General features: G+C 52.5%; 1 protein-coding gene across 5 annotated transcripts in view; it reads left to right on the top strand.

Moving 5' to 3' along the window:
* GATA3 (GATA binding protein 3) overlaps positions 1-15,413 on the top strand; it is a 30,294-nt gene that overhangs the window by 11,960 nt on the left and 2,921 nt on the right. For 4 of the 5 annotated variants that reach the window (XM_021064071.1, XM_021064072.1, XM_021064070.1 and 1 more), the window contains 3 exon segments: positions 831-1,367; positions 6,964-7,109; positions 11,490-11,615. In XM_021064071.1, coding sequence (XP_020919730.1) covers positions 831-1,367; positions 6,964-7,109; positions 11,490-11,615 — 809 coding nt within the window. 5 annotated transcript variants of the gene reach the window in all.

The raw sequence follows: 15,413 nt of genomic DNA, 5'->3' as shown, positions 1-15,413 counted from the left end.
GCGCTGGTGAAAATGCAACTGTGAGGGCCTACGGGCCTAGCTGACTTTTTTTTCAGTAGGATTTGGGAGGGTGGGAGAGGCAGACAAAGCTGCCACCCCAGGGTGCAGCCTTGGAAACCTTCTAAAACAGCCCGAGCAATCCATTTCCCTGCAAATCCCACTTCGGGCCTTGCCGATTATGAACTAGCCCTGAAGTTGGGTTACACGGAGGAACCCCAAATGGCCCTTGTCCTCTCCGCCATGTCCTCTTCTCCTGCAGGCACGGGGCTTGGTCAGCTGGGCGCTGCAGCTGGGTCTCTCCTGGGGTCCGCGTGTTTTCCTGCTTTTGAGCGGTGGCCGCGAGGCCAGCCTCACCCCTTCAGGCCTCATCTTTCACAGCGCATTCTCTTATCAGGCTGCCTGGGGTTAGGTCTGGGATGAGGGCCGCTGGGCCATTGAAGGAAACCAATAAATCAAGTCAGGTTCTAGAGAGACCTCAGGGGCTGGGATTTAGAAAGTGTATCTGGAGAGGCCGAGGAGGCCAGGGGCCTGACTCTGCTCCTTGGAGGCACCTCTTGGGTGTCAGACACAGGCTCTTCAAGCCCAGGATGTGATGGGAAGCCTGTGTGGGAGACAGGGGTGAAAAGTGCGGCCTGGTCCAGGGACTGCTGGGGCTGCCTGGGTGGGGGAGAGCCGGCCTGTCCGCCCAGCCCAGCCCAGGTCCCGGCTGTGTTGGGGTTGACCTGCCCCCAGGGGCTGGGGCTGATGGGATGATGCCCAGGTGTCTGGGGGCCTCTGGGGGCTGCTCTCACCTCCTGTCTCTCTCTTGTCCCTTCCTCTGCCCTGCGCAGGGAGTCAGGTGTGCCGTCCCCCTCTCCTGCACGGATCCCTGCCCTGGCTGGACGGCAGCAAAGCCCTGGGCAGCCACCACACCGCCTCGCCCTGGAACCTCAGCCCGTTCTCCAAGACGTCCATCCACCACGGCTCCCCGGGGCCCCTGTCGGTCTACCCCCCGGCCTCGTCCTCCTCCCTGTCGGCGGGTCACTCCAGCCCGCACCTCTTCACCTTCCCGCCCACCCCGCCGAAGGACGTCTCCCCGGACCCGTCCCTGTCCACCCCGGGCTCGGCCGGCTCGGGCCGCCAGGACGAGAAGGAATGCATCAAGTACCAGGTGCCGCTGCCCGACAGCATGAAGCTCGAGTCGGCGCACCCCCGCGGCAGCATGACCACCCTGGGAGGGGCGGCGGCGTCCGCCCACCACCCCATCACCACCTACCCGCCCTACGTCCCCGAATACAGCTCCGGACTCTTCCCGCCCAGCAGCCTGCTGGGGGGCTCCCCCACCGGCTTCGGATGCAAGTCGAGGCCCAAGGCGAGGTCCAGCACAGGTAGGAGCCTTCTCTCCCCCGGAGACCTTGCCCCTCGCCCCCCTCCCAGCTCCCAACTCCAGGGCGGGGACCAGAGCGCGCGGTCCGGCCCTGTCCCGGGAGCGGGGAGCAGGGTGGTGGTCCTTGGAGACTCGGTTTCTTCCCGTTCTTGCCTCTTCCAGTGTTGGGGCAAAGGGCCGGGAGGATCTGATGCAAACCACCCCACCCCACGAACGGGGGAGGGAAAAAGATAAACACAACACCCCCTCCTCCTGCCTGTCCTGCCAGGGAACTTCTGGGTGCTGCCAGTAACCTTCCGTCCGTTTCCAACCGACTGGAAGGCCCGGGGATGCATCTGTAGTGTTTAATGCAAAACCGAAACCTCTTGGCACCCAAACAAACACAGGTCCCTCCTGTGACCCCCGGCCTCTGCGTCCCCAGGGTTCCTCTCTGCTCAGCTCAGAAGGGGCCACCCAGTTGCCAGAGGACAGCCCCTGACACAGACGCGGCTAAATCGAGCGAGTGTATATTTTTCGCAGGGGGCGGGACCCAGGCAAAAGTAGCTCAGGGACCGGAATGCATGGGAAGGGGGCCCATCCATCGCGACTTCTGGGGGGGGGGGTCTGCCCCGGGCAGTAGTGCGAGAACAGTCCGAAGGCCCAGATACCAGGCAGGGGCAGAAGGCCTCTCAGGATGGATCCGAAGCCAGAGGGGTTTGGAAAGGCCGGAAAAGATCCCCCAGGTGTGTCTCTGCTTCCTCGCCCCTCCCTCTCTCAGAAAAGCGCTCCCCGTCTAACAGCGAGCTGCACGTTTGTTCTCCTGCTGTGGAGTCTGGCATTCAAAGGAAGGCAAAACCCACACAAAATATTTTTGCTTTAAAAAGCAAATAATCCATCACCAGTGTCTAACCGAGGCAGCTGAATCAGAGAGCTGGGGGTTCTCGGAGATGCGATTTCACTGTATCTTTTGAGATGGTTTCCTGAAGACTGGCTTGTCCCTTTGGGGGTGTGCGTTTCAGGGTGGGTGTCTGTCCTAGTTTATCCCAACTGTCATACCCCCGCCCCCTCCCCTCCCCTCCCCTCCCTCTCACTCTTGCTCTCGATCCTGTATCTACACTAGTGGTAGAAATCACTTGTCTGTTCTAGATGAGACAATTTCTCTTGAAACAGAGCTTGCAAAACCCGGGTTTAGAAAACTTCCGAGGGAGGGTTCGGGCGCCCCAGTGACCATGAGATCAGTTTCCAGGGCTTTTTTTTTTTTTTTTTTTTTCCTGGGGTGACATTCACTCCAACTGCCTGGGCAGGACTGTCTCTATTTAGTTGATATGTTTTAGCTAATCCAATTATTTTCAGACTGCTGCACGCGACAGTTGCATTGTTTATCCCGAGCCAGGAACTTTAATAGAGTCCGGATGCGGTTAGGCTGACAGCAAAACTCAGACCTGCATGTTCAGTACATGAAAGTCGGCAGAGGGAGAGGGAGGTAGGCTAGCTGGTGGAGCCGACGATGAGAAGGCAAGAGGAAGGGAGGGCAGGGCCAGGACAGTGGCCTCGCAGCTGCTGCTGCTGCTGCTGCTGCTGCTGGGGAGCCCAGGGTCCTGGGGAAGCGGGGTACAGCTCCACGCCCCAAAGCTGGGGAGGGAGCCGGCAAAGCTTGAGGGCTGACGGCATGAAGAGTGAACCTATGCCTTTTGAGGTCGGGATGGGATTTTTTTTAAAAAATTCTCTTTTCTGGTAGGGCCAAGAGTTGGGGGAAGATCCTGGTATCTGAGGCCGGTGTGGTGGTTTGCGTAGGGGGAGGGGACAGAGTGACTTTTCCAAAAGCCTCCGGTCCTCTGCCCTCACCTCATTTCCGTGTCTGAATTCTCTCCCACTCCGTCCTGCACCCTTTCTGCCTTGGGGTTTGCCTGTCTTTGTTGGAACATTTGGGGGGGGGCGCTGGGGGCAGGGGCTGCAGCTCCCTAAACCCGAACAGGGGCATCTGTAACACCTCTTCTCTTTTCTATTCTTTTCTTTTCTCCTTCCTTCCTTCCTTCTTTTTTTTCTTTCTCTCTTTCCTTTTTGGTGGGGGGGAGAGGAGAGGAGCCGATTTCAATGTGCTTGTCGCTTCCTCCTTTTATTCCTTTTTCACAGCCACCCCCCCCCCCAAGAGCTGCACACCTGGGCGGCGAGGGAGCTTCGAGAGTGTGGAGCATGTAGGGGGAAGTTTCCAGACGGTGTAAAGAGGGTGGAAGTGATGGGAATTCCTGAGAAGGGGATTCTCTTTGGTTTTCGTGGTTTTTTCTTTTCTTTTTTTCTTTTTTTTTTTCTTCTGTTACCCTCTTCTTGGCAGTCGCCTGAAGGAGGAGCCCAGAGAAGAGCGTGGTCGAATTTTGGAGAAACGGTTGAAACTGTGGTTTAGAAGAGCACCTACTGCTAAACTTTTAACGCCCGGGCTGTTGGTGCTGGGATCTATCTTTGCAAACAAGAGACAAAGCTTTTTTTTTTTTTTTTTTTGCTGAGGGCCATTTCTTAGTTCCCCCCCCACACCTGGGGGGGGCATCTGGCACCACCTTTTTTCTTTGCACCTCCCCCAGGCTCCCTTACCCCCTCCGTCCAGCCCAGTTGGAGGACTTCAGTCAGGGGCCAAGGGGTGTTTGAAAATGGCTGTTGAATGTGAAGAGGCCTCCCAGCTCTGTGGTTGTCACCTAAGAGCGAGGTGTCTGAGCAGCTCGCACCAGGCGGTGAGCGAGGAGAAAGAGGGCAGGGAGACAGTCAGGGCCTCCCTTAGGAAAATTGGTTGTTTGCTGAAGTCACAGACTGGAGGTAACAAGGAGAGAAAAAAAAGAAAAAAAAAAAAAAAAAAAGAAGAAAAAGCCACGCCAGGCAATCGCGAACTTGTGGAGTGAATCAAGACAGAAAATTGCTCTAGTGTGCAGAGCCTCGCTGAAGAGACAGCCCTTGCTGGCTTTCAAGGTCCCTCTGAAAAGGAAGCTGTCATCTCTCCACTGCCTGACTAATCAGGTCGGGCTGGGAGGTGCCCCAGCCCAGGTGCCCAGGAGGGGCTCTGCAGGCTGAGCTGCTGGGCTGGAGGGGGCTTGGGACCCGAGAACCCCCCCCCAAAAAAAAGGTCTGGGACAAAGTGGCTGCAAGCCTGCAGCTCTGTCTTGGCAGGATGGGAAGTGGGCCTGACACCTCCACCAGGCCAGGCCAGTGTCAGTGTCCCCAGAAGAGGCTGACCCTGAGCCCACTGGGGCACAAGACTTGCAGGGCCTGCCTGCCTGCCAGCTATGCCTGTGGCCGCACTTCCTGGCCGAGTGCCCTTTCCCGCGTCCTCCACGCCTCCCCCACCTCCAGCGGCTACATCCCCCGAAGGCTTTTGACCCCATAGGAAAGGTATCTGGATATGATTCAGCCCAGAGCCTGCTAAGAGCTGTTGGGTGCCTAGCGATGGCCTGTTTTTTTTTTTTTTTTGAGATGATCTGGAGGGGTTCTTGGAAGGTTCTCTGTAGACCCTGGGGTTAAGGACCTTTTTGAAATTTGGAGCCAGATGCTAAAATCTCTTAACTCCTTAAGATTTTTTTTTGGAAAACAAAGTGGACCAGAACTACTCAGCAGGTCTCCAGCATCCGCCTTTGCTTCCAGAGGTCCTTTCCTCCCCCAGAGCCTGTCCCTGGAGCAAAGCACAGCCTCAGGGGTGTTGATTGACTCCCCTCTGCCCCCCCCCCCCCCCCCGCCCCCGTGCTGGGTCTGGGGGTTTCCTCAACCTGAGCTCGTCCTGGGCCCCAGGCTGGCCTTGCCCTCTTGCCCTCTTCCTAGGGAGTCAGGGCCCAAACCTCGGGCCTGTGGGTTCTCCCCCCAGACCTGGTCTTCATGGGAGTTTGGGGTTAGCTGATTAATCTCCTAAAACAATGCTTAGGGGTGCATCTTTCTCCCCTACCAAACCCCTCAACCCCCCTGCCAAAGACCCTTTCCAACTCCTCTTTTTGGGGGGGACCAGCTTGAGTAAAGTCACTGGCTCCTGCAGGGTAGGGCCTCCTCCTGGGTCCCTCTCTGTTGGCAGTGACGCTGGTGCGTCTGGTGAGTCCTCGGTGGGGGAACGGGGCCCCGAGAGCAGGCAGGTTCTCCCAGAAAACGTTCTCCTCTTCCTCCTGGCAGAAGTTGAGCAAACCGCCTGCGTCCTAGAATGGTGTCTTTTTTTTTTTTCTGTTTTATTTTGTAAACCTTTCCTCATTTTTTCTTATTTTTTAATTTTTAACATTACAGTGGATTTACCATGTCCTGTCAACGTCTGCTGTACAGCCAAGTGGCCCAGTCCTACATATATATACATTCTTTTTCTCATATTATCTTCTATCACGTCCTCTCACAAGTGGTTGGCTGCAGTTCTCTGTGCTGTACAGCAGGACCTCATTGCTTAGTTTGCATCTACTAACCCCAAAACCCCAGGCCCCCTTGGCAGCCACAGGTCTGTTCTCTAGGTCCCTGAGTTTGTTGCCCTTCTGTACAAATGAACTGAAAATGGTATCTTGAGTGTTTCTCTCCAGGAGTTTTCCCCTCCAGGGGTGGGTCTAGGTCTCTGGCCCCCCTGGGGTGAAAGGTGAAAAACCTGGCCCGGCAGGTTTCTTTCTTTTTTAAATTTTATCTTGTTTGTTTATTTGGAAAAATGAGCAACTGCAGGCCTGCCGCTTGAGGAGCTGTCCCCAGGGCCTCCCCTCCCCCCAAACTGGCCGTCCCGTCCCTGTCCCAGTCCCCCGATCTGCTCCTCGCTCGGGCCCCTTCCAGCCCTCCTTCCCCCTGTGTGGCCCTCCCTCTCCATCGTCAGCGCCCCAGCAGCGAGATCGGGCTCTCCCCCCACCTCCTCCCACCTGGGGGCTCAGTGGCCGGCAACTGCAGAACCCGCTGGCCTTTTCCAGAAAAAGACGATGGCTGGCGGGATGGGTGGGCCCTGCTGGGTCCTCGTCCCTGACTTGCCAGCCGGGGGCATTTGTGGTTTTATTGGCAGAAGAATCTAGAGCCCTCGCTGCTAAAATCAATGGGCCGATTGATGAATCCGTTCATCTCTTTATTTATCTCTTTCTCTATCTCGCCATCGATGAATCTTTCCTTTGGCCCCGTCCTAAGCGTCATTACTTAATCAATCCGTATAGACAGCCGCAGTCGTGATAATGGATCATCTTTGTTTCCCTCCGTGGGAAATGCCTGGAATGTTTTGCTTCTGCCACTCCGTCCAGGGCTCAGCAGAGTCTCAGGGAGCTCTTTCAGGTTGAAATGCTTCTTCCTCTTGGGCTGGGCCGGCTCTTCCGCATCGAGAAGCGGGCAGGTCCAGGGCAGGGGTCTGCTGCTGCTAGTCTTGTGCACGTCTTGGGGTGTGTGTGTGTGTGTGTGTGTGTGTGTGCGCACGTACATACCTGCGCTCACGGGGTGGGGGGGGATGGTTAGGCCTTGAAAGGGCCACACGGTAACTCTTTGCAAATGGGAAGCCCCCTTCAAGGGAGGTGCAGGTGGGAGTGTTCCCCGAAAGAGAGAAAGGAGAAAACTGCCCCCCCTCTCCCCCCGGACCTCTCATCCCCGAATCCTGCCGGCAGCTTGTCTGTGTTTTCCTTCCGTAAGTGACTTATGTGTGATCTTGTTTCTAGAAGGCAGGGAGTGCGTCAACTGCGGGGCGACGTCCACCCCACTGTGGCGCCGAGATGGTACCGGTCACTACCTGTGCAACGCCTGCGGGCTCTACCACAAAATGAACGGACAGAATCGACCCCTTATTAAGCCCAAGCGAAGGCTGGTGAGTTGTCCTGGCGAAGCGGCTCGCCCCCTGTCCCTTTGGGGTCTTTGATTTCCTCTCTTCAGGAAGGAGAACCTTGTGCAGGAAATTGGCAGGACAGCTCAGAATTGTGTCAGCTTGTTTGGGATAGAGTTTTGTCCCTTTGTTTTCTTTCTTTCTTTTTTTTTTTTTTCAAATTAGATGTTCAGAAAATCTCTCTCTCTCCCCCTCTATCTCTATTCCCCCCCCTGCCCCTGCCCCATGGTTCTAAGTCACTTATCGCATTTTTAAGGATGCTGACTTCTGGCTGATCCAATCTTAAATGTATTTGCTAAGAGAAGGGTTGCTTGAACACCCCTTCAAGGGACCAGGATGACTGATTTAAGATGCATGGATAATCGCGGTTTCACAGGGAAATTTAGTACGGGGATGGAGTGGCTCAGGTGCCATCCAAACTTGTCCCCGAAATTGCAGAAGTGGCTCCTAGGAAGTGGGGAGTCTCTGGGCTGCCTGAGTGCCAAGGCTTCCAGATGGATGGTGCTAATTAACTGCATTTCCCAAGCCGCAGCCGTGGGATTGAGTGGAGTTTTTCTTCTTTCTTGGCCTGAGGAATTGAGGAATTGCCACGACCACTCCTGTAGGGAAAACTGTGATTCGTGTCCGGTGTCTTGGTCTCTTCTCGCGTCTGGTCTTATTTTCCCTTTGAACTCCTGCCGGTAGGGTGACCGTTTCCTTTCCTGTTTTGTTTTGTTTTTTTTTTTCTTCTTAAACCTCTTGATCCCTAGGAATACTTGCGAAAACCTGGCACGGGGCAAGCCTTTATAAAGAAAAAAAGGGATCAGGAGAGGGCCCTTTGCACACTTGTCTTTGGGGGCTCAGACCAGATTGAATAGCCAGGGTGGACCAATAAAAGCAGGCCGGGCAAATGATTATGGCAACCCCAGCCAGGAGATCAAAACGCTTTTTGTGGTGATGGCATTCGCGGGGGGCGGGGGCGGGGGCTGGGTGGGGAGTTTCCCCCCCTCAGATTCATGGGGGAGGTAGCAGCCACCACGTTCTATGGTGGACCCCCCCAACCCCACCCCCGCCAAATCCTCTGTATCCTTTGAAAAGAATTATTTGTCCTCCCCAGGAGATTTTGTGCATAACACTTTGACATCCTCTTCAGAGAAAGGAAAATCTTTCTAGGGATGGCAGTGGCCATGTGACTTTAATTTTTGGCCACCCTAGGTCTCTCGGCGTCACTCTCTCTGAGCTCTTTGGCCCTTTCTCCAGCGCTCTTAACCTTCCCCTGAATTTTCTCTTTCCTACCTGTTTTTTTTTTTTTTTTCTTCCTTTCTCTCATCTGCAATGCTAACTTCCTAGGAAAAAGCTGCCGGATATCTGAGCTCTGGAGATAACTCATAAACAACAACTCAGCTTCCCCAACCTAAACATCAAGATGTTTGAACGTATCAGAACAAGACGTGTCTAAAAAAAAAAAAGAAAGAAATGGCTGGAGGTGTTAGCACAGAATGAATGTGATCACACCACAAAAGAATGTTCTGAATCACTTAAAACCTGGCCTGGGGAGGGGGGGGGGAGAAAGAAAAGAAAAGGAAAAAAAAAAAGAAAAGAAAACTAATAACAAAAACTTTCTTTTTAAAATAAGTCAATGGGACCAGTAAAACTGGGTTTGCTCTTTTTTTTTTTTTTTTTTTTTAAAGGTAGAAGTAAAGAAGGAAAAAAAAAAAAAAACAACGCCAACAGTAAAGTCTCGGCCTCAACCCCCAGAGCTGTCTGGTTGATGAGCGGGAGTGTGTTTGACATTTTCTTGGGGTTTCTTCTGTCTGGGTAGATGGCAAAGGGGGGCTGGACTTGCATTTTCTATAATTTGGTCTTCATTCACCTTTCGTAAGAAATCTCTGGAACTCTGAGTAATAGTTGCTTTTAATTCTAGAGCTCATTGGCTGTCATTGGTGAAGCTGCTTTTTCTTTCTTACTCATCTCTTTGGGTGGTTTTATATTTTTCCAGAGAATCGCTGGAGGCTCATTGAGATATAGATATATAAATATACATATATAAATATAAATATATATAGAAAGATAGATAGATATTTGAGCCCTTAGATGGAACTTTCTTTTCCTTCTTGCCTATATTTCCTGTCTCCCCAGCTCTGTTTCTGTCGTTTGCCATCTTGCTCTGTTTCTATCGTCTGCTATATTTGCCAAAGGCCACCCTGCCCCTCCCGTAGCTGGCGCTTCGGCTCGGTGCACATCTAACTCCCGCAGCAAATAGGAGAAGGGAGAACCCGTGGTATTTTTCCCCCAGTGTTGCAAGATTTTCATGCGTCTCCCAGACTAGCTTGCCTTATTAATATACGTTGTCTCTGCTGGTCAACCAGCCAGTGTGGCTCTTAGAGGTTCTGTATAAATTCCCATGAAGTCTAAGCGTGCTGGGATTCACGTTGTGTGGTCCATACACTGCAGAGGGCCGGACCACGGGCCTTGTTATTCGGAGCCCTTACCTTACCTGTTGGCATTCTGTGTTTGTATGACTCCTCCCCACTTGCTGGGCTGGGAAGTCCGGTGCCTGAGTAGCTATTAGTCTGCAATATCTGGGTGTTTCTTTTAAAGGGAGAAAAATAGTCCAGGATGATAACGATAATCCCACGATAATGTGATTGTCAAAATTTCTACGCGCTGATTTTATAGATCATTTTCTTCCCAGGGTACCCAAGGGCAATGGTTAAGTCTTAAATGCTCACAGGTCTTCAGGGCAGGTGGACAGAGGCATATGGGGTGAGAGGCAGCGCTCTTGGGCTGCCGTGCATATTTTCCAAATGGACAACTCAAAAGTAGAACTTTCTCAGTGATGAGGATAAGGGCGGTTTTGCATTTTTGGTTCCTCGGTACCCAGAAAATAAAGAATGACTTAACAAGAAAAACAAAACAAACAGAACAAACCCCCCATAGCTCTGCTACTTAAGCCTGTCCGAAGGGGGAACATCTTCGTGGAACAATGTAGTAGCTTTGAAAGGAAAGGAACTGGCCTGGTTCATTCAGACTTGCCACTGGGTTTTCCATACCTGGCTGCTTTGGGTGTTTGGCCCAAGTTCTTATTGGATAAAATGCTAATGGAAAAGCACGGCCTGACCCCTGGAGTTTTTGCTCCACGCTTTCATAACCACGCCAGCATTTTCTTGATCACAGATAAGGACCCACCGAATCCTTTCCCCTTCTCTTGCCTTTGATAATATTTTTGAGCCCAGGGACAGGAATGATTGTGCAGTTGAAATTTTCTTTCTATGTTGGGGGGCAGGGAGGAGCTGAAGGAGCGTGTGACCCAGCTTCATTTTCTATCAAAAGTTGGCCAGCTTAAGTTTTTTGGTTTTTCCTCTTCAACACACGCACATAAGGACTCGTCCCTGCACAATTAAGTATGTCAACAAGCGAAAGAGAAATCTTCCTTTTAAAGGAAGTGTAGGCAGCGACACAATCCAATAATGACAATTCAGCTTGGGGCTGACGTGTAACCGGCAACCATTCTGCTCTGGGAACAGGAGAGGGGGCACCACCTCCTTTCGAGAAGGTGAGAGGAGACAGTGTTCCTGGTGGGTTTTGCAAAGTCCCTTGCTCGTCTCGGTTGGGTTTGTTAACCGAAGACCCTCCGGAGAAGAGAAAGACGGCTGTCACCATGAGTGACCTCATCTGGGCGCAAGGGGGGTGCACACTGAGGACCGATCTGCCGCAGATGTTTCTGGGGTCTCGCTCACTTACGATGTCTGGCTGGGGCTTCGTATGCGGCCCGTCCCGCGAGGGTCACCCACAGGTGCCGATCGGCTCTTGCCCTCTTAGCATCCCGCAGCCCTCCTCCAGCCCTCCTTTATCTGGGATCCAGAAAGGGCTGCTCGCGCTTGCCTTCCTTCTTCCTTGGCGGCCAGTCTGTTGGGACGGCCAGGCCCGTCCTTGAGAATTGATGTTCTTGGCAGTTGCTCTTGAAAGAGGCCTTCTGCGGGCCTGGTGAAGGGAACCACCGAGAGCCTGGTCCCTGGACGAGGCTGGTCAAGTCAAAATCACTGCCCATAAAAGTGAACCATCTGGCACATTTTGTTGGGGGGCGGTGAGAAGCGGGGGGTCGTTAGGTCGGAGCGGTGGTGCCAGCTTTCTGATCCTCCCGAATTATTCCCTGGGGGCCTCAGGCTCTATTTGGACCACCGGACCGCAGTCCGATCCGCTCCTATGCTGGTGGATCGGCGGCATTTTACTTCTTGATGCAGCTTTTGGGGCTCTTTATGACTTTCATGTGGGCCACTTGCTAGTTTTGATTTCAATGATAATTTCTTTTTTTAAGTTCGTAGTTCGGCAAACCCATTTACCATTTGTTTTGATTTTACCCTCTGCTCTCTCCCCACTCCCCAGTCGGCAGCGCGAAGGGCAGGTACGTCCTGTGCAAACTGTCAAACCACAACTACGACTCTCTGGAGAAGAAATGCCAATGGGGACCCCGTCTGCAATGCCTGTGGGCTCTACTACAAGCTGCACAATGTAAGTGTCCCCTCGGACCCGCCCCAGTGGCACCCTTCCCGTCCCCTTCTCCGATGGAATCGCCCCCCATCAGGGCTTAGAAAAAGGTCCCCACAGTGGACCCAGGGCAGAAAGTACTTGGGACCGTGTAGCCTGGCTGCGATGGAGGGGTTTAAAACAGGACCGCCCAGCCCTTCGTGTGTCCTGGAAACAATACAGCTGGCAGCCTGGTTTGGGTTTTTAAGGAGAAAAAAAAAAAAAAAATCTTTGCCCTGGAAAAGCAAAAAAAGTCAACAGTCATATTTTGATGTGTCCTGCTGTTTAAAAAAATTTTTTTTTTTTGCAAACAAACAAACAAAGAGACAAAAAGACAGCGAGCCAGAGAGTGAAAGAGAAAGATTAATGGGGCTGTGACGCGTACCACAGGGTTCAGGGCTGGTTCAGTGACTGAAGGGGAGAGAGGCTTGGCTTAACCTGTGCTGTGAAGTTTAAGCGGATTCTCTGTGTGAAAGACACGAGCTGAAATGTCTGAAAGATGCCATCTCCTGACTGTGTCCTCAGCGGGAGAACTCCTGCAAAGCAAACGATGGAGGGTATCCTGATTGGCGGGGGGGTGGGGGGGCGGAGAACATTTTTCTCCTTCTGGAACACCTTAGCAGAATGATAATAGCCATGGGGCTTTGCTTCTGGCCTCTTTTTAATCTTGCAGTCTGGGGTCCTTCCATTTTGCCACGTCTTCTTCACCTTTAAAAGTGTTCGTGTATGTTTATTTATTTGTTTTCCCCGCAACAACTGTGACTGACAGGCCGTGACCCTAAGGAGGCCTGAAGTTTACATTCATCCCAGAGAAAGACTTTTTCTGTCTCTGTCTGTCTCTCTCTGTGTCTCTCACATGTTTTCTCTGGCTCTGTCTGATTCTCCTCAAAGTCTCTTGGCAGGTCTGGCTGTGGCCAAGTTTCTGGGGGGACCTGGGAAAAGGCAGAGGTCTTTGCTCACGGCCAGCAGCACCTGTTACCTGGGAACACCTGGGCGCTGGGGAGGCAGCTTTTCTGGCCAGATTTTTTGAGTCGCGGGAGAATTTCCCAAGGTGACTCCCAAACCTAGTCCTTTTTTTTTGCCTCTTGGGATGGATGCATTGATTCTGGCCACCCTGGAAGACTCACCTCCCTTCCCGAGGGGCTACCCCCTCTCGACACAGTCCCCGAGGGCCCCCAGCACCATCCATAGCTCCTCCCTCAGATCCCCCGACTGTGGTCTGTACCCGTTTCTCAGCAGGGAAACCCCAGGCCCGTTTTCACGTTGGGGAATTTCCTTGCTCATGGCCGTGGAGAGAGGTGGATTTGTGATTGAAACCTGGCAGATCTGGGGCCCTCGGGTTGATGAGCTACCCCGTGGTGGGCCCAGCCTACAGGATGATTTGGGGGCTTGTAATGCATGGCTGTCAAAGAACTTTCAGGTCACCCCATTACACTTGAGCCTCAAAGAGTCCCAAAGGGCAGAGACTATTCTGATTTCTGTTTGGCTTGAAGAAATTATGACTCAGAAGCAAGGCACATGGCTGATAAAGTAGAGGGGCCAGGACGGTTTTCCAAAGAGCAAAAGGCTCTCCAAGGTGGTCTGGTAGCCTTAGGACTTGGGGACCAGTGGAGAGAGACACCTGCTCACTTTCAGGTAGACCAAGCATCTGCTTCACCTCATGGATTGCATGTGTGTGTGTACCTACTTCTTTCCCATTTTCCTGGAAGGATAGGAATCCTGAGAAACGAACCAGCTATAAATTTCTTTGACTACTCAGCTACGGGGAGATATGATCTCAATTGTGTCTGATCTAAAAAAAAAAATACATCTATGTGGAAGAATATGAATTTTCTCATCAAATCAAAGTCAGGGAAACTTCTCCACTGCTCACCTCCCACCCTGCTCTTAATTAGACTTCACGGCGGGGCCCCAGGGGGGCTGGGAGATTGAAACTTACTCATCCACGAGAGTGGGTTTTCTGCCTTCCTTGGTTTAGTAAGAATTCACCAGAGGAGGCAATGTATTGTGTGTTTAACAATAAGAGATAACAACCTATTAACATTTTCATCTTGTGTTCTGTTCTGCCCATCAGGACACCTGCGTGTGCGTGCCCTAAGTTAGTTCCTGCCTTCTTATCTAGGTGTGCAGATAACTACCTATCTCAGTATCAGTGTTGGGACTAGTTATCTGGGTTTGTGTGGCTATCAGTGTAACTAGATATTATATTTCGATATCTGGCTGTGTATATCTAGAGAGCAGCGTACAGAGCGGGTGTCTAGACACGATCTTGGGGGAGATTTGATGTGACAGTAGATTCCTATCAGCTCTGTCGGCTGCATCTTTATCTTGATTATAACTTTGAGGAAGGCACCCTGAGATGTTCTTGGGGCAACGACCTTTGAGCTTCTCTGCCATCACTCACGGGGCCTTCCTGCATGGGGAGAGCAGGTGTCCGCCCCACGGAGCTGTTCTGTACCCTTCCCCAGGTGACCTCTCCCAGCTCAGCCCCAGGAAGCTGTGGGTTTTGCTGCTCTCGGAAGCATGGTCAGCAGCCTAGCCCTCTCGGCCACTGGCTTCTCTTGTCCTTTAACCTCCGTTTCTAGCTTTTTTTTTTTCCTTCCTGCTTTTTAGGGCTGCACCTGCCGCATATGGAAATTCCCAGGTTAGGGGTCGAATCGGAGCCACAGCCACAGCAACATGAGAACCGAGCCGTGTCTGCCACCTACACCGCAGCTCATGGCAACGCTGGATCCTTAACCCACTGAGCAAGGCCAGGGATCAAACCTGCATCCTCATGGATGCTAATGGGGTCCGTTAACTCCCGCTTCTAGCTCTTGAAGCAAACCGGCAGACGCTGGAGCCATGGAAGCTTGTCTTTCTCTGCCCTCGAGGCCCTGGAGAAAGAAGTCGTTTATCCCCCGAGGAGTCAGATTGACCGAGGCGCTGACCTCCCCTCCTCGAGTCGCTTTGCCCATTTCCCCCAAACACGGCCAGATGTGCCGCTGGTCTGCTCTGCGGGGCCACTGGCCTCGATGGCGGTCAGTCTGATCGGACTCCTTGTGGGCGGTGATCTCGGTGGCTCTGCCAAGCCCTCGATTTGTCCCCCACCCCATGCACATTCAAAACGAAACACAGGGGCTTATCGGGAAGAGGGACAGTTTGCTGTCCTCGCGATCTTGAGAGTGGGCCTTTACCCCGGTCCCACATTGACTCTGGTTCACGTCTGCTCTTTGGCTTTAGAAGGAGAGGGCCTCTTTTTTTTTTTTTTTTTTTTTTTTCCTTAATGTTGAAGACAGTTTTTTAAAAAATTAGAGTATAGTTGATTTGCAGTGTTGCGTGCATTTCTGCTGTACAGCAAAGGGACCCAGTCATATAGACATTTCCTTTCTTAGAGTGTCTTCCATCGTGGTCTCTCCCAAGACTGGAGACAGCAGGACCCCAAGGCGAATCCATTCTCCATGGAGTAGTGTGCATCTACGAACCCCAAACTCGCCGCCCATCCCACTCCTCCCCCTCCCCCGGGCCACCAGGAGGCTGTTCTCTGTGTCTGCGTCTGTTGAGGAGGAGAATGCTTTCAGGCTGGCACAGCACTTTGCCCCTCCGGAGTGGATATTCAGTCCTGTGGCTTGGTTGTTTCGCTGGTTGTCTAGATGGGGGCGGATAGTCAGGACCGGGTAGAAATGGAAACTTTCTGTTTTTCCATTAGTCTATACATTTATTCATGCAACACTTATTTTGCAGTCTCTCTTGTGCTAGACAGAGTGCTCCCGTCTTGCATTTGTGCATAGAGATACATAGATT

The sequence above is a fragment of the Sus scrofa genome, chromosome 10 (genome assembly GCF_000003025.6).
Source record: "Sus scrofa isolate TJ Tabasco breed Duroc chromosome 10, Sscrofa11.1, whole genome shotgun sequence".
Taxonomy (NCBI): domain Eukaryota; kingdom Metazoa; phylum Chordata; class Mammalia; order Artiodactyla; family Suidae; genus Sus; species Sus scrofa.
This window is presented reverse-complemented; position numbering and strand designations above follow the sequence as displayed.